At 46.9% G+C, this 18,926-nt stretch overlaps 1 protein-coding gene across 3 annotated transcripts in view; it reads right to left on the bottom strand.

Annotated features, from left to right (window-relative positions):
- Nucleotides 1-18,926, bottom strand: part of NR3C1 (nuclear receptor subfamily 3 group C member 1) — a 656,238-nt gene that overhangs the window by 582,716 nt on the left and 54,596 nt on the right. The window contains exon 1 of one of the 3 annotated variants that reach the window (XM_069652456.1): nt 2,518-2,685. The exons of 1 other annotated variant lie outside the window; for it this stretch is intronic. In XM_069652456.1, coding sequence (XP_069508557.1) covers nt 2,518-2,678 — 161 coding nt within the window. In that variant the 5' untranslated portion in view covers nt 2,679-2,685. Of the gene's footprint in view, nt 1-1,428; nt 1,585-2,517; nt 2,686-18,926 lie in introns of those variants that run through there. One more of the 3 variants, XM_069652457.1, reaches the window with a different exon arrangement.

Here is an 18,926-nt window from a genome sequence, read left to right as displayed (position 1 = left end):
AAGCCTGCCCTAGCACATGGAAAAACAGAACTTCTGGCATCGGCCGTGCAGCCTTCGACATAAGACGAGATCTGCGCAGCTCTCTCTGGAAGGGAAATCCCGCACCGGGTGTTACTGAAGCGCGTGTGCGTTTGCTTTCCACCTTCGAAACCCACAAATCCTGTACAAACACCCCCCCCCCTCCCCCCCCCACGCTAGCCTTAACGCTAGCAGATGCGTGTGTGCTAAAATTAAATATATACGTTGCATTTCTGGCCAATGCCGCGAATACAATAATCACATTCCAGAATGAATTTACCTCGCATCTCCTGGGTGGAGATACCAATATGCCGTGGCCAGAAACATGCTAGCGGTGTACAATAACAGTGACTCAAGCGCGCGACACACATGGAATCGCATAAACTTGAGAGAATGTAACATCAGGGACCTCACATAGAGTTCTCATTTACAGATCCCAGGCGATATCGCAGCGCTGTCATGAATTGCTATCTTAAGCGCATTTGGAAGCCAGAAAGTGTGCAATTCTTTTTTTGACGTTAGATGATGAACTTTGGGGTTTCCGTTGCCAGAGACGAGCACACGGAAACGATCTGACGCATGAAAGTGCACAGGCAAAAAAGCCTGACGGTTCATACATGCCGCAGTCCCCCGGATTATGAAACACACGCATTCAAAATGCCCTGGGATGCAAGGAAATGCTAACAGGTAAGGAAAACAAGGTGCGACATGCGGGCTAAACAGATACCACTTGCCTCTCCTAATCCTCCTATCCGATCCTGAACACATGCCCGATTCGTGGAATTATTTGAGTGAAAAACGCAGATTTGCGCGCCTTTCTGCCCGAAAATCCCTGTTTGAAGTATGGGGATTTTCGGGCAGAAAGGCGCGCAAATCTGCGTTTTTCACGCAAATATTTATAATTTATGTTTCACGTCCCTCCTTTTCAACCTCTGAAGAACTTCAGGGTAGGGCCAGCGCCAAACAAACATTCTAACATATTTATTTTAGTAGTAGCGGGCCATAGTGTCTGGACCCCAGGGGAAGAGTGTGAACACAACTTTTTAAAGTCTACAATGGCCTTCCCAGCTCAACACGCTAAACTGTGCTAATCCCACCCCACCCCCTCTTATGATTTTATAGAAAAGGGCCGCGCGTGGCAAAAAATGGCATGTCTTGAGCTGTCATTGAGAGATAACTTGATACATGCTGCACTTCATAAACATTCAGGAATGGTCCGGGCAGGGCGTGGACGAAAAGATTGAAGTCTCCAGCAAATGCAAACAGCTAGAAAGGCAAACATGCGCGATGTGACAGAAGGGGGCGGGGTGGGGTTCAATCGCGGGTCACGACGGGCAACCAAATACCGACAAATGAAAACTATTCAGAGTAGGAAAAGGAAATCATACCCCGCAGAATACTGACACTTACAATGAGGCTGGCAGTGGCAGGCATGTGGCCAGTGGGGTGCGACCCCCAGAACCCGGGGATAACAAGGCTGCGCCCCCCGCCCCCAAGGCCGAGGGCATCATCGGTGCAACAGGGCCAGGGGTCCCGCCGTCTGAGGCGTGGATCGCTCGTGATGCAAAGAAGCGTGTCTGCCCCGGACGGACCTGTTGAGCTGCGTGTCACGCCCACCCCGAGTCAGCAAACCGCCCGCCTCCAAAGCAGAAAAAACACACATTCACCGCAAAACCCGGGTCTGGGCACACACCCTCCCCGCTAAGAAAGGGCGGAGAGCCCCCGTGTCATCAACAATTGGTCATTTATCCAAACTGGAAGGCAGTTTCGGCTAGAAGTGTTGTCAATGCCCCCACCACCTCTAGAACGTAGGAACAGTAGGAACAGCAAATTTATTTCTAAATTATTTTGGCTATCGCCTCTCCTTGCACCTCCACACCTCGCTACTACCCGAGTCTGTGGGGAGGCCAGCGTTCCCCCTTTCAAACAGTAGGTATTTGCAAGTCCCCTTAACCCCCTCCCCATACACATACCCTTTTAGTTCAGCAAAACAAGTGAATCATTATTTGTGCACAAGTAACGCAAATAGCAGCAATAAGAATGCATGTGCTGGGAAAGGTGGGGCATCTGCCCCCTTCCCTGACGCCCCCAAATGCCAATGTACAGCCTGACAGCTGGCATGCGCCATCCCTATGTACTTAGCAAGAAGAAGGGAAAAAACACACACACACACACACACATTCACACATTCACAAGGCTCCTGTACCCCTCCCTTCAAATATTTAGTTTTGGGAAAAACACTCCCATTTTCCAAAATGTGAGCTGTCTCAGCCCTCACTTCTCTAGCAGGGGCCCCTGGACAGCGCATACTTTGCAGACCTCCTGCACAGCCCACCCCATACACTTTCACATTTTGTTTTGAAAAACACTCCCCTTGTCATAGAAGACGAGGAGCTGCAGCACCCCTCCGAGGGGGATTATGGTGACAGCACGCACTTTGCAGACCTCCCCCCTCTCCCCCTGACCCCTCCACTCGAACCACTCCCGCCCTTTACTTACTGATCAGCAGGGGCCCAGAGGAGACATCTCGCAAAATGGAGCAGGGGGAGGCGCCCTCGAGGTGGAGCTAGGGCCCCCCCAGGAGGAGGCAGAGGGCTGGCAGGCTCTGTGCATACTGTACATGCAGCTGGGAGATTGTATAAGAGCTGCCGCTCTGACATCCACAGGCTCGGCACACTACAGGAAGGAGGAGGAGGAGGGGAGGCGGAGGCAGCTGCCAGCCCCGGCAGCGCGGGGAAGGCTGCTGCCTGTTGGCTGCTGCCAGCAACTGCAGCCTCCCTCAGTCCAGCTTTCCACCAAAGCAAAACAGGTTTCTCCCGTTCCCACCAGCCTACACGGAGCGCGTGCATGTCGATCTCTTTCACACCAAGCACACAAGAAGATGACAGGCAGAATGTTCAAAAGAGCAGCAGCTCCGACCCCATTTTGATACGCGGATTTAGCTGCCTTTTAAGTTTCTTGCTAGTTTGTACATTTGTATTTATTTGGGTAATAGGGCGATATTCAACAATAAGCTTTGTATATATACACAAGTATGGCTGGACGAGCATTCGCACTGCAGGGATACTTACACTACTACAAGTCATTAGTGCAAGACACATTACCTGGATTTAATGGGTACGCAGAAGGATAATAAGATAACTGACAAGACTAGATGTAATGTACAGGAAGCAGGACTGACAGTATTGACTATTAATATAGCAGAGGTAATGGAGTACTGGGACGAGGGAGAGAGAGGCGGGTTTAATGTAATGGGTTACACACTGATGGGGTACTGGGGCGTGGAAGAGTGAGGAAGGCAGGGTCGGACTGGGACTAGAAATCGGCCCGGACACCCAAATAAAAGTGGCCCACACCTCGCCCCAAAAGGTGGCCCACCCCTCGCCTCAAAAAAGTGGCCCACCTCTCGCTCCAAAAAAGTGGCCCTCAAACCAGCATCCGTGAATGGCGTCAATTCACAACTTTACAGAAAATGCTACTTATAGAAGGTTCATGTGTCTGTTACATTACAACACAACTCATAAAATAACATAGCTTTGCATACAGTTCTGTGACAGGGCCACAGCTCCCCGAGCCTCCATCCAGGGCCATAACAAAAGAAGACCCAGGGCTACAGCCTCCCCAGATACCCCACCCACCAGCAACGCGCCCGCTCATGGGAACTCCCCGAGCTCACCCAATCAGGCCCCATCAACAAACCTTGCACGCAAAGTGCCCCCGCCAGCCAGTTCCTCAAAGCCATCCTCTGAGACCCAATAGCTCAATTGGAGTTGCAAACCGCTACTACAATAAAAATGTCTTAACCAGGTCATCCCAGCGCCACTTGACCCATAGGCATTCTGTGTGACCTGCTCTGAAGTCCTGTCAAAAACAAACACTGGCAAAGCCAACAGCACTGACCTGTGCACAAGTGGCATTTCTCAGGCACTGCTATTATATGCCCAAGTACTCGTTCGCACCATTTTGCACCTGCTGCCATCAATGGGCAGATAATACCACTACAACCGCGCCTGGCAAGTGCCTTGGCCATGCCTACACAAAAGCCCAAACTGTTGGCATTGCCAATGTCTTACACTTGCATACAGAATGCGGCCCAGGACTACTCCCATCCTTCAAAAGGCCTTTGAACATTTCACTCAAATCCAAGACTTGTTACTTTACTGGCTGAAACCCTTATGAATGCGATTGGCAACCGCATAAAACAACTTTACAAATTCAAAGAAGCAACACCCCGTGGGCCACAGGAAAGGGAGAACCCTCCTGCCCCCTAGGTCACAGAATCAACCACATCTCCTTCAGAATATCACAAGGACAGAAGCTTTGCCTTTAAAATGACTATATTTGTCAATGGGGTCTGAGTAAGTATTTTTGTCCGATCCAACCACTTTATTCTCATGTTATCTTTTCACTGCTAGCACGTCCCAAGGCACCAATGGTAGCAACCACTGGCACCCAATGACCAACTTGGTGTCCCGTCATTTCCCCCCATCACCTCCACTGTACAACGATCCATGCCACCTGCCTTTTGCCACAACTGCTGCACCCACCCTACCTCTGCACGTTGTCCACACAAGCGCGTCACCCCACACAACGCTCGTATAAATCTACAATAAACAAATACAGCGAGGGATTTTCAGCACACACAGCTGCACTTACTCCAGTGATACCAGGGTGACTACAAGCTGCATTCCCTCTATTGATAGTGAGTGGCTCACAACTGCACTCACTACAGTGGCACCCGAGTGACACACAGCTGCACTCACTCCAATGATACCAGAGTGACTCACAGCTGCATTCAGTCCATTAATACCCAAGTAACAAACAGCTGCACTCACTCGATTGATTCACAGCTGTACTCACTTCAGTGATACCTGAATTGCTCAGATCTGCACTCACCACAGTGGTACCCGAGTAACACACAGGTACACTCACTACAATGATACCAAAGTGACTAATAGCTGCATCCACACCATGATACAGGGGCGATTCACAGGCACATTTACTCAGAGCGCTCAGGTCTTCCGTAGTCATGCGTGAGAAGGCAGTCCAGACCTGTTTTTACCTGGAATTCTGGGGATTGAAGTTTTCCATCTTTGAAATCAGAAATAAAAAACGAAAAGTTCCAGAACTCAATGGGGAAAAAATGGGACTGGATGGATAACTGCAAACTCATTGGCTGACTGAAGTCACAGCTGATCAAACCACTAAAACAGAAGTAACCCACAAATACTCACACTAGTGCCCCCTCCCTCACCTTCCACAGTAGTGCCAGAGTGCCTCATAGCTGCGCTCACTCGTCCCAGTGATTCTGAGGGGACTCGAAGCTTCCCACACTCTGCAGTGATTTACAGGAGCTAGGAATATACCAGCGGACCCCCGCCTTGAAGGCAGGCATCAGCTGAAGGCTGACTACTACCCCAGTGCTGCTCCAAGTTGGTTTGGTCAAAGTATGCAAAGAAGCTGCCTGTAAATTCAGCTCAAGCCACACTAGCACTCACCCTAGCGTCAGTTCCTTACAAAAATAAAAAGCACCTCTAAAAAATAATAAACAAACACACACACAATTTTCCTGCTCCGGTCTCCTCGACTCTTTGGAAGGCGGAGGGCATTGTTATTTGAGGCCCTTACCTTCTCCTGGCCGGTAGCCTACATTTCCAGGAAAGAAGCAGGCCCAGGAACAGCAGCTGAGGCCCCCAGCCCAGCCCAGGCAGGCATCAGCTGAAGGCTGACTCTCTGCACATGGGAAGGACCGAGGCCAGACCCTGGGCTCCTGGGTCCAGGATCCCTGGGCTGAAGGCTCGACCAGCGCTCCATCAAGCGAGATGTAGCGGGCCCAGCTGGGAAGCCTTGGATCCTGGTCCACCACGCAGCTCACTGCTGCAACTTGTGGCGGGCACTGGAGGCGGTCGCGGAGAGCAGAGTCTGTGTAATATAAAACACTGGGAGGGAGCAGGCCAGGCTGAGGCAGCCCCGCCCAGCCCTGCTGCTCCCTCCCAGTGTTTTATAACACTGACTGCTGCTGGCGCCAGGGTGTCGCGAGCCGCGGCAGTTGGCCGCCGGCCCGCCGCATTTATCAAAGAAAGGTAACACTTCAGTGTTACCTTTCTCTGCATCTGCGGTGGGCCGGCTGCGGCGGGCGTGGGGCTGCAATTGCAAAGGATCTGTAAGTTGCTTACTTACAGATCCTTTGCAACTTGCATCTCTGTGGCAAGGCAGAGGCCCTGGGGGTTGGTTCCTGAAGTGTGAAGCCCACGCCTGGGCTGAAACCGGCCCGCGTGGGCTTCAGGAACCGGCCCCCAGGTCTCTCGCCATGAGTTTACATCGGCCACGGGCCGATTGGCCGACGCCCCAATCCGACCCTGGAGGAAGGTAATGGCGTACTGGGACGAGGAAAAGGGAGGCATAGGTAATGCAATTGATTAGTAATGGGGTACTGTGTCAAGGGAGGAGGGGAATAGAATGAGGAAGAGTGAGATGAGGTAATGGGATACTGGGACGAGGAAGAGGGAGGCGGGTTAATGGGTTACTGTGATGTGAAAGAAGGAGGCAGGGATAATGCAAAGGATTACTAATGTGGTACGAGGAAGTGGGGTTAAATAACAAGATTACGAATGGCGTATTGGGATGAAGAAGAGGCAGGAGGTGGAAAGGGGTACGAGGAAGACGGAGGAAAGGGTAAAAGGGTACTGGGACGAGGAAGAGGGGGCGGGTTTAATGCAACGGGTTACTCTAATGAGATACTGGGGTGAGGAAAAGTGAGGCGATGTAATGGGGTACTGGGCAGAGGGAGACATACGTAATGCTATGGATTACTAATGGGGCAATATCACCAAAATCACATGTCCTGCGCCGTTCATGATCAGAGTGTAGACAGCAAGGATTTACATCCCGAAATCACATGTCCTGCATAACAAGGCCTACAAGCTGGGTAGGGAAGGGCGCAGCACCTGCCAAAATAAAAAAAATGCTTTTACCACAAGATGTGCTACACCCAGAGTTCATAAATCAAGGGACTCAGACACCAGAGTGAATTTTATAGGCATCCCAACCTTTCCCTTTCCTAGGATTCCCCTGGCGTGAGCTCCAACTGACTGGGGACCTACCATGTCAACTCACCCTTTCTTGGAGGGTTCTCAAGGACCCTTTGGTGAGTCTGGCGCAACAGACCCTCTACCTAGCCCCGAGTACCACCAATACGGAGTGTGAGGCCAGAGGATGGACTAGGTGGGTGGTGCCATCTTGCTAGGTGGCGTCAGGCAGGCCTCCACACTATACCAATAACTCACGCCAGAGTACCTGCCCTCTACCCCTTTTTTACTATCTAAAATCATTACTTAGCCTAAGCACCCTCCCCACTTAACCTTTAACGCTACATAACATTCCCATTAAACCTTTACTCCCTACTTAGCATTTTAACCTACTTAACATTTAATTAATATCTATACAGAACACGTACGTATATATATTTACATACCGCACATAAAACACTATGTCACAATGGGGTGACTGCTGCAATAAGTCACCCCTTTCTCAGTCCCTTCGTGGATCTGTCCTTGGTTGCGCTGGCTCTGTTCTGGCTGCGACAGGGCTAAAGGCAAGGCTGGATGGTCGGCTGGGTTCAGGCAATGCTGAAGAGTGGGCTGGCAAAAGCTGGTGGCAAAATGGCTGGGGCCTGGCCACAATGTCATTCTTCTGCGTGGCCCCATCCACCAGATGGGGCCACCCACGATCACTGCACTCCCTGCGCTATGCGCAAAGTCCTGGGCAGGCCCTGTGCGAGTGGAGGTCTGCCCATGCTCATTGCGCAGGCCTTTTTTATCTTCAGGGTGGGCGACGTTTGCTGAGGGTGGGCCCAGCTCACCACCACACCTGGGGCATTGTTAATATATTCTGGGTGGCCGCCGTTGGCTGGGGGGCCAAACTGACATCACAGCCACGCATGACACACTATGTAAACCGTGGGGGCGGCCACGTTAGCCTGCGGGTCACCACCCCGCACCCATGTTGACTTCGGGCGGCGTCCCCATATCACCATGTTCACCGCAGCACTCTCCATGGCCATCTTGGGTTGGGCAGCGTCTCCATGACAACGTGAGTGCTGCTGATCTCACCGCTGTGCTCCGCGGCCTAGCTTCGGCTTCTGGCCCAACCCCTCTGTAATGTTTCGTTAGATGCAGGGGGACGGCTGCTCCCTTCACCCGGGCTGCTCCAATGGGTGGCCCAGGGCATTTCTTCAACCGTGCTGCTCAATTGAGCAGCCTGGGACTTCCTCCCCATCTTCACCTTCACCTGGGTTGGCTGGTGGGGCCAACCTGGGGCTTGAACTTCACCGCTCCACCCTCCTTGGTGTAGGGCACTTCCCGCTCTTCACCGCCCAAGCTGCGCATAGCATACGCAGCCCAGGAGGACTTCTTGGAAGGGCCTGACTCACTGGCCATGAGGTGGGCCGACAAGGGGCATGGCCGGGCAGTCTGGCCTGAGCCCCACTGCACATGCCCCAGGCTGTTCATTAGTTGGCCCATGCAACACCTTGCCCGCTGCGTGGTCCCTGAAGTCTGCTGGACCCGTCCGGTCTGGCCCACGGTTTGGCTGACATCTGCCAGGGCCCTAGGCTGGCCGAACTTCCCCACACATCAGCAGCTCAGCCCCCTGTTCCGCCTCCTGGGGGCTCTGCCTGCATCACCGGGCAACATTTTCAGAATTGAGACCATGGGGGCCCGCTCGACGCAGCAACCTCCCAGTTAAGTCCTTTTTCTTCTTTTCCTCACTTTCTCTCCCTCTCCAAAAGTCATTTTCTCAACTGTCTTTCTTTTAAATCCTCTCTGATTCTTTTCTCTCCCCTGCCCAGCCCATTCCTGGGCAAAGGGAGTTCTATTCTATTGATCCTTCTTCTTTTCTTTTTAAACATTCCATCCATCCCCATGGTTTAATTAAAACATGTATTACCCTGGTATCTGTGTCTTTATTTCTAGAAATTCCCACGGGGAAAAGCATATTGCCACACTAGCCGGGCCCCACAGGGGCACGGACTACATCCTGCACCGAACAAGGTCAGACATTGGACAACATAATCTAAATCACTTGTTCTGCAATGCTCATTGTCACGATGCAGACAGCATCACTATCCCCCTAAATCACACGTCCTGCACCGTAAACGGTAACAGAGCTATTTCCCCAAATTGAAAATACGGTACTTTCTATGCTTGAGCTCTAGACAGCAGAACTATCTCCCTAATTGAAGAGCACTGCTTCGCAAGAAAGTAGAAAATTACCAGTAAACTAAAAAAGAGCACAAACGACAAAAACAGAGCTTGTGGAACCAGTCAAAAATAACAAAAACACAATTCTCGGACATTCTTCGGCAGGCATCATACAACCTTTTTAAAAAGTTGTTCACTTAATAGCACAATTCAGTCAACACCAAAGTTACTGCCAAAAGGCAACTGCACTGCCCCTTACTCGCTTTTGTAGTGCAAGGAGCTTTTAATGTGATAGTTGGTACCTACCGGGCTGCGGGGAACACCTCACACCATGTGCATATGCTAGTCCCAGGCAGCCCCTTCCTACCCTAGGAAGGACAGCCCTTCAAATATGGATCAATAAAGCGCAACTGTTTTTGCCCTCGTTCCACTATTTAGCTTTGGCACAATGTTTTACTGGTACATCGGCCAGAGAACTCTACCTAGAAAGGTGCACGAGAGACTGCCAATACGAGATTGCAGTGTTATTGGAATGTTCATTTTATCCCCCAACACAAGCCCCTTTTCTGTCACTGCCAGGAAGCATGCTGTTCTTCACCTTCCTGTAGCGCAACACACCCTTTAAACCAAGGTGTTGCACTTTTGGAGCACTCCACACCCCACCTTCTATCTGTTCTGGTTTTTGTTTCATTGTGAAGAACCCCTGTAGGGTTGGCACATTACTCGAAGAGCAAAATCCTGGTGCTGCCTCAAACTCTTAAGGGTTGTCGCCATTGAGGGCTGGGGAAATGTCATTTTGGCCTATTTGACAAGACTTTAGGGGCTTGCGGCACACAGCATGGTAGACCCCTAGGAGGAACGAGCAGGGGCTCTGGTATCTGACCCAGGCAAAGCATTCTTACCCTACCCAAACTGGCCCTGCCCTCGACAAGCAGAATTCCCAGCAGGCCCCTGAGCACAGCACGCACTGGGGCACGCTAAAGCAAGGAATCTCAGCCTGCCAACCAGGTGACTGCAGCCCTCAAGTGTGAAATAGCCCATTCTCTGAACCAAAGGTTAGGGGATCCGGTAACCCTTAGCATGTACCCTATGGTAAAATTGTGTTTCCAGACTGCCCCTCCCCCTCATCTGCCAACTTGCTGATGCTGGTTTTATTGCACATGGGAGGCAATGCATCTACTTGATACAGGGAGAGGAGGAGGAGGAGGAGGAAGCGAGAGAGAGACAGTAGGGGGAGAGAGAGAGAGAGAGAGAGAGAGAGAGCGAGAGAGAACGAGATAGGGGGAGAGAAAGAGAGAGGGGAGAGAAAGAGAGAGGGGTAGGGAGAGGGGGAAAGAGAGAAGGGGTAGAGAAAGAGGGAGGAAGAGAAAGACAGGGATGGAGAAGGGGAGAGGGAGGGATATTGACTGTGGCAAACGTGAGCTAATTAATCGGGACCTGTCTGCAAGAGTTCAGGGGTAAAGGTGCATGGCTTCAGGTTGTTTTGACTTGTGAGGCTACTCCTCCCTCCCCGACTAATTGACTTCAACTCTGACTGAACCATGGCTAAGCTCTCCTCTTTAGCCCAATCACATTCTCCCACATGAGTGGCTAACCAGACCCAAAGCGCTGTAGTCTATCAAAGTTTATCTGCCAAACCGATAAACACATTGGCACACAGGAATTGGGTACTACCGAACTGCCCCATAAACACCACAGATTTCACATCTGCCTACCCCAATGTAGTGATCATTTTTAAATATTTTTTTATTTTATGGTCATCGTTAAAACACATTTTCAACCTTTAGCAACATCACCACATCATTTTCAGCAACAAAATCTCAAAACAGTCGAATATGCAAATATTCATAACAACCTCAATTATTGTTTTATAAAACCATAGTAATAAAATGTTTCCTCAAGAATAGAAATAATATGCAATAGTTATTAATGACAATTATACAAGTTAAGGAATAGTGTAAAGCCCCCTCTTTTCTACAAGTCACCCAATTTAAACTTTTTACATAATCAACTACTGCCAAAACGATCCATGTGGGGTAACCGCTCAGACATTTGAGCCAGAGGCTTTCACAATCAATAAAATTCATATTATGTACACATTTCCCAATGCATAAATTAGTTTTCAAAAATTGATTAGCAGAATTTGCTAATTGAAATATTTTTGATTGGCAAACTTATTTGATTAAAAAATTAGTACAACATTGCTAAATGTCACCAGAAGTTAGTTGTACCCCGAGACATAACATTAGCAAGAATACAGCATATCAATGTACCTCTAAAGTAATACATTAGTGCAATGAGTGTCTGCAAAATGTAAATGTTCGCTGCATGAATAGACAAAAAAATAGATATGATACAAAAGCCCTGAAAACATTTTTTCAGTAAAAAAAAAAAAAAAAGATCAAAATAAATGATCTAAAGAGGGAATGCTGCCCAAGACACCTAAATGTCAACAAAAAAAAATAGGATACCCAAGAGGTCGGAAATATCTTCTCTAAACGGATGGCACACAGGCAACACATTTTGTGACTCCACAGCATTGTGGAAAGTGTGAGTGGCATGTTAGCAGCAAATTGTGCGATTTAATGCCCATCAGGCCACCAGCACTGCCCAAGGATAAATAATGCCCATTTGTTGCCAGCACACTGGTGTGGCTGGGTTGTCACATACTTTCCAAGCTCCAATTAGTACACACTTTTGTTTTGCGTTTCAAGAACCACAATATGGTTTTTTAGTTGCAAAGTATACAAATCACTCAAGGCAACCACTTTTGTGGGAGTGTTTGCACCACCCAAAATAGAAGACTACAAGTGTCAGCCCTGCAGCAATAACACAACCTGCTTGCAGGAGGCCTTTTAAATATTATTCAAATCTTGTGCTGCCCGTGGCACCGAAGACAAAGGATATTTTTTGGTACAAAAAGATGGGCTACGCTTTGCTTGCCTCTTGGGTAACTCTTCTTTGTTATCAAAGTCAGTGTGAAGGTCCACTCTTGCCTGTTATCTTCCTCTTCACACACCCATTTCAATTCCTACAAAACAGGCAAAGTGCATCTGATTACCCACAGCAATGTGCTTACTAGGTGGCTGGAAATAATATTTCTCCCACCCGAACCGGTAGGAGAAGTATTATTGCCAGTCAGTTGCTAACACCGAGCTCCGCAATCGGGGATGGTGTCGGGGCCTTTCAACCCTTACAAACGATAGAGGCCTCGAGCCTCAGGGGAAGGGCTACAACTGCCCCATGTTGCCAATCAGCAGTCTTGTATCCGTGCAACGGCAAAAAAAATAAATTTCTCCATTTTCGTTCTGTAGCTTAAAATATTTGCTTTGCAGTGCTCGTATTAAAGCTGTGTTTTCTCTTTCCACAGGCTATACAGCCTTCTAACACTGGTTCCTTCATATCGGCCACTTGCTGACAAAAAAGAGTTTATAGCTCTTCAGTGGCCAGTTAGTGTGTAAACTTCCAGCTGGCTAGCTGCCTCATGATAATTGGCGGCTATTACCATTTCTCACCATTAATGTATATATCCCACGGGTGCCTATCTCCCAAGAGGGGGCGGGGCATTGGGGGCACACATCTTCAGCCCGGCCTGCCTCCACTAATACTGCCAGGCCTGCAGAAGACCTTTTAAATATTCTTTCAGTATTGTGATTAAAGCGGTTGTGGCACCTTTAATCACAACACTGAAAGAATGTTTAGAAGGCCTTCTGCAGTGGCTGTTTTATTAGTGCAGGGCTTCAATGCTTTAAAAAGAAAGTCCAAACGTTCTAAGCACCCATCCCTGGAGTAATACAACATATACTTGCCAACCCTACCGATTTGGGTGGTAGACTACTGCTTTTTACGCAGTCTTATTGCCTACAGATTTCAGTGTCCAATCCTACCGATTTCCATGCCTGCCTGGCTCAGGCCCAGCCAGCCCAGATGGGCAGCGCACCATCCCCGTCATTCGGAAGGTGGGAATGTTAAATGACCCATTAATTTGATGGATTTGTGCATGGCCACAGTTGATGTGAAACAGACTCAGGGGCACAAAAACAAATCCAGAAAGGGAGGAACAAGAAGGTCATGTTTTAAGAGCAGGGACGGCATTAGGGAATTACAACCTTTCCAGTCGAAAGGGGCCATGAGCCGCAGAGATGGCACCAGAAACTGCCCCCCCATGTTGCCAGTTAGCAGTTTTATAACACAGCACTATAGTTCTCTCTATATTACTTTTGTTCTGGGGCTTGCCTTACAAGATGGATTTGAGGGAGCCTTGCACCCGTCAGTTCCCTTGGGGTATACAGAAGTGTTATCACCTTGTTGCCTTTTCACACCGGTTCCTCCACAGCAGGCACTTGCTGACACAGACGGATGTATAGCTTTTCAGTGGGTATTTCTTGTTTCAGCTCCCTGCTGCCTGGCCATCCAGTGATAATTGGTGTCTGTTAACCCCCAGATGTATTTCTTTGTCATTTTATTTAATTTTGCTAAACCTTTACCCTCATAAAACTTGATCAGGGGTATCATTGAAAACTTTCCATATTTAGAATCTTTCTTCCACATCTGAATAGCTAATGCATTAGCCCTGAGCCTAAAACATTCCTTGGTTTGAGCTTTATGAGGATTGCGTAAAATTGGGAAGACCAGGTAAATAAAATAGTCCACTCTCTCCAAATTATCATTACCAATCATCCAATTAAAAGTCATCATTCTTTTTTAAAATTTAATTTGCATTATTCTTTTCGTGAATTAATTAGTAGTGAGTTATCCTTTGCAAAAGAAGGGAATTAATTAATCTTTCAAGGCCAATTGGGGTACAATCAAATACCAAGAAATCGCCCGTCTATGCAATCCAGACAAACTTGAATGCATCCAATTTAGGGGAGACAAAAGCGATGTGGTCTATACATTCATTCATATCCTAAACATACAAATTAAAGAGGCAGGTTGCCAATATGGACCCTAGCCTCAAAGCTGTTTGCGTCATAATTTTACGCGATAGTGTTCTCTCTTCGTCAATCCTAACCTGCATATTTGATTGCTCATGCAAGCCAATAATCAACCTTGATAGCGCATACGACTACCCTAATTAGACAATTTTGTCCAAAGATGATTTCTATAAACCGTGTCAGAAGTGGAGGACAAATCTATTGGGACTACGTATATAGGTTCAGACTTATTCATCCATACAAGCTCCTGCAAGCACCTCAGTAGGTAACCATTCAAATTGGTGCGGTGTTGCTTTCTAAATCCTGTTTTCCATTTTGTAATCCTACCAGCATTCACTCCCAGGTTTCTAAGCGGATCAACAAAAGGGAGGCAAACACCTTGCTGTCAGCATCAAGGACAGTAATTGGTCGATAGTTTTTAGGATCTATCCTGGATCCCTGCTTAAAGATTGGTACTATATACAATGTCCTCCAAGAGGTTGGGCCATTCTCTTGATTAAATATTTCCCAAAACAGTATTGTTAGTATTAGACCAAACAAATGGATTGCCCATAAATAGTTAGACACCATATTCAGACCTGGAGCCATAGAGTTACTAGATTTCATTATTATTTCAACAACGACTTCCTGATCAAATTCTAACCTCAATGCTACGCAGCACAGATTTTGTCTCTTTATAGTATATGGTTTCAAAATGCTCAACCCATGCTGCTTCAACCACCACATTATTTTGCTGATCTGCCTGGGAGGAGCCAACCTCATTAATAGCTCTCCAAAAGTAGGCAGAGTTCTTATTTCTAAATGTCAGCAGCATAAACTCTGCATCTCTGAGACATACATGCATGTTGACTTCCCAACCAATTCTTATCGAATTGCTTTAGCCTTTAAATCTTCAAGGTGTGGGCAACCACATCACCTACCTCCTGCTTCTTAATCTTTATGACCACAGTACTTCATTCGCTTTTTTTTTTTCAGCCAAGCTTAGGTCATAGTCGTGGGCATCTTTTTAAAAATAAACTCCATCTGACAAGCTGTAGATTTCTTCTTAGGCTGTGCCTTATTTAAACCAGCCTCAATAAAATTTGCATAATTATCCAAGTTGAATTTTTAAAGTTTCCATTCAAATGATGTTTCATGCAACGTCACTAAATATTTCTAAATTGAACCTGTCCACCTAAGTCTCCTTCCAAGATATCCTATTGTTGCCAAGGTTAGCATTAAGATTCATGGGCCCACATGCAACCCCCTTCCTAACAAATATCAATTTCTCACAAAATATGGTCACTCCATAATGTTCTCAAAACCTTGATCGACTTACATTTGTCAAATAGAAAGTTATCTACAAACATGTAGTGTAGTACCGATTCACTCTTGCCCCTGTGCCAGGTTGGTTGACTCTGTATATCCCGGGACAGCACCATTTAACATCTGTAAACTAAAACCAGAGAGACACAGGCACCATCTAACACCAAGTCGACATTTGTTTGACAATAAATTGATTGTGGGGAAAAAATTCAAATTATCATCCATATTTTCCAAGTCAGTACAGGAGTATTTTAAATCTCCCGCAGACAATAACCCCCCCCTCCATCAAGGAAGACCACTTGGATATAAAATGTGTAAGAACCGCCAAGAATTTGTCTAAATTACAGATGATCATGTGCCAGTATACATTAATAAGCAAGACGTGTTTAAGTTAATGAGGCAGTACCAATGCCAATTGTACCGCTACTGCCCCTTGTTGAATATTATATTCATTGTCCAACTCAAGGCCCCTACAGGATTTGAGGAGTGTCAAAAAACCACCCGCCGGACGACCCCCATTACTCTTTAAAGCAGACTGGAAAGCTATGGAATATCTATCCATAATAGGACACGCAGTCAACCATGTTTCTTGGAGTAGTACTACCTAATGTCCTTTCAAGATAGATCCCACTTCCGAGTGCGTTAAAAGATGAGAGTTCCCACATGTATTCCAGGAAACAATCTCAATGATTCCATAACCCTAAAGATTCTGCTGCGAAGATATTTTGGAGGACACCTGGAAACTATGGCCAATCGTTATGGGTTGCATTCTGCAATGAAGCACACGTCATCATATGCACCTTCGTACGGCCTCTGTCGCCTTCTTTAAAAGATAGCACAATGTCATTCAACCCATTAAAAGACAATGATTTGTTAGTAGACATTACCTCACTTATTGAGTCTGTCCTAGAAGGCATAATAACACAACCTATTCATCTCAATGGCACGGACTACTTGAGAATGGTGTCATAGACCATTTTTGAGCCAATATCCAATATAGAAGCATCTATTCTATTGGAATCTATAAAGTCTACCCTATCAATATCCTTGTTGAAATAGCTGTGAGATTGGGAACTTCCACGAAAAGGGCCAAAATACATAACCTATTCAAAATAAAACATCGATTTTCCATTGGGAGACTCTCTTCTAATAATCTATTTTGCCGAGGATATTCGGTTACCTTGTTAACCAAGTTTGGCTTACCAATATGTAGAACCATACTCTGCCTCTCATCTTTCCATCGACCAGCTGCCCGAATTACCCGTGCCTTTCAAGACCCTACACACAGAAGATATTTTACCAACATATACCTTAGCACCATCATTTGATCCCTGCTTAAGGTTAGAAGTAAAATATAGTAATCCTGTTACCCACAGGCAGGACATACTCGCCCTGAACTTCACCTGGATTACAGCTGACACATCTCATGCCGCCAAGTAACCCATTATCAACATTGATCCAATGTCTGGGTTCCGGTAATGCATTTTCAAGATCGGTTTGCACACAGAATGTCGTAACCAACTTCTCAAGAGGTGCCCTAGGTCAGATTTTGGCACGCCCACCAACATCACACAGTTGCAGAGAGTCAATTGATATCACCTCCTCCATCGAAGTACCAATATCCAATGAATGAGCTTGCCCAGCAGAACATGGTATTTCAAAACTGCCAGATACCCTATCAGCAGTATTCAAACATTCGTGGATTTATACGTTTAAGTTTCTCATGAATTTTCTCGAAGAGGATCTATTCACCTTTTTAGATTTCATACTTTATGCCTGTGCAGGAGGCCCCCCTTTTAGACTTCCGCGCTGACTGCTTGCTAGCGTTCATTACCGGAGAGTCCCCCGGTCACGGATTTATGTCATAATTTCGAAAAAATAAAATTTCGAAGCCCAAAATAGTTTTTTTTCTTTAACCCATTTCACCAGATATGTATGAGGGGGGAGACCCCCACACCACTTAACCTTTTTTATTCACTTAACCCAACCCCCCACATATATCTGTTGTGAAATGTTGCGCTGAAAATTCAGTATTTTGGGCCTCGCAGTGATTGCATCTGTCATTTTGGTATGATGCCCTCAGTCACCTCAGGTGGGACAGATCTACGAGCCTCCGTCCTCTCACATAAAATATTTATAGGACTTGCTTCATCAACCTGCACAATGCAATGCAAATCATCACACTGTGTAGCTCAAACCTAGTTGATGCAAGATCAGGTTGGTTCAAATTCCCGTCACTCAGATTCGGAGTCTGCTTTAAATTCACTTTATGGGAAATATTAATGGGAAGGAGAAGCTTCTTTAATTCAAGTTCTTTTCGGGAATTGTCCATTTAACTCAAGATGTATTCCAGAATGACTGAATGCACTTTTGTCTCTGACTTAATGTTCACATAAAGACACAAACGAAGACAGCACGTAATTTTAGCCCAAAAAGACTGAATGGCTGTTATCACAGAGTTTAAATTGTCAACATGCCTTAACAAGTAACTAAGCCCCTGGGCTGCGCCGAACCAGGAGTCTAGGTACAAGAGGTATCAGTTGAGGCTCTCATTACTGCCCCATCAGTAAAAATGGGGCGAGTGTCTAAGCATGAGCGGCGCCAGGCATGGGCTGGGGGGTCAGGGGGTGCAGCAGACCGTCATCAAAGTACTGTGTGGCCCAACCCGGGCCCAGACTGCAAAAAGCTGTCACATTTGTCACCTCGAAGAGCGGTGAATTTACTTACTTTAAAACATATTTTTAAACTTTAAAAGTAAGTAAATACACCGCTCTCCAAGGTGAGAAAATAGAATCTTTTACAGTGACTGCAGCATCAGCAAACGTGCTGAGAACAAAAGCCTAACGTGCAGAAGACAACAGCCTGCTCAGGGGATGACATCATTAGATCCCCTATGTGGAAGCGAAAGGCTTAACTGCTTGGCTCTACTTTTAGCTGGCCCATGCCTCCAATGATTAGCGTGCCTTTGTTTAACTAAATAGCCTGGGAGATGCAGAGGTGTGGACAGGGAAGGGCCAGAGAGGGCCCAGAGGGAAACAGGAAAGGAAAAAAAAGCATTTTTGTTTGTGTGTATGCGCGGTTTGAATGCATGTATATATGTTTTCATGCATGGGAACGTGTGTGTGTGTACAATTGTTTGTATGTGAGGGGGAGTCTAAGTGCATGTATATGAATAAATGTGATGTGAATGGTGTACATGGGTGCGAGTACGCATGATAATGCAGTGTGAATGTTCTTGGTGCTCATGTGAATGACAGGTGTGTGCGTATGTTTCTTTGTCTCAGGCACCAATGAAAAAGCAACACCGTTGCAAATGGCAATTTATTCCTTTTGTGACAGACTGTTTGAATAGTACCCTATGGGGAGTTTTTTTTATTAAATGTGATGCAAATTGTGCATTTTAAAGAATATTTATCCAGCAACACTGGTCAAAAATACTAGCCGCATAGTGAAGCCACTTATCAAA

The sequence above is a fragment of the Ambystoma mexicanum genome, chromosome 3p, assembly GCF_040938575.1.
Source record: "Ambystoma mexicanum isolate Mex_15411 chromosome 3p, UKY_AmexF1_1, whole genome shotgun sequence".
Lineage (NCBI taxonomy): Eukaryota > Metazoa > Chordata > Amphibia > Caudata > Ambystomatidae > Ambystoma > Ambystoma mexicanum.
This window is presented reverse-complemented; position numbering and strand designations above follow the sequence as displayed.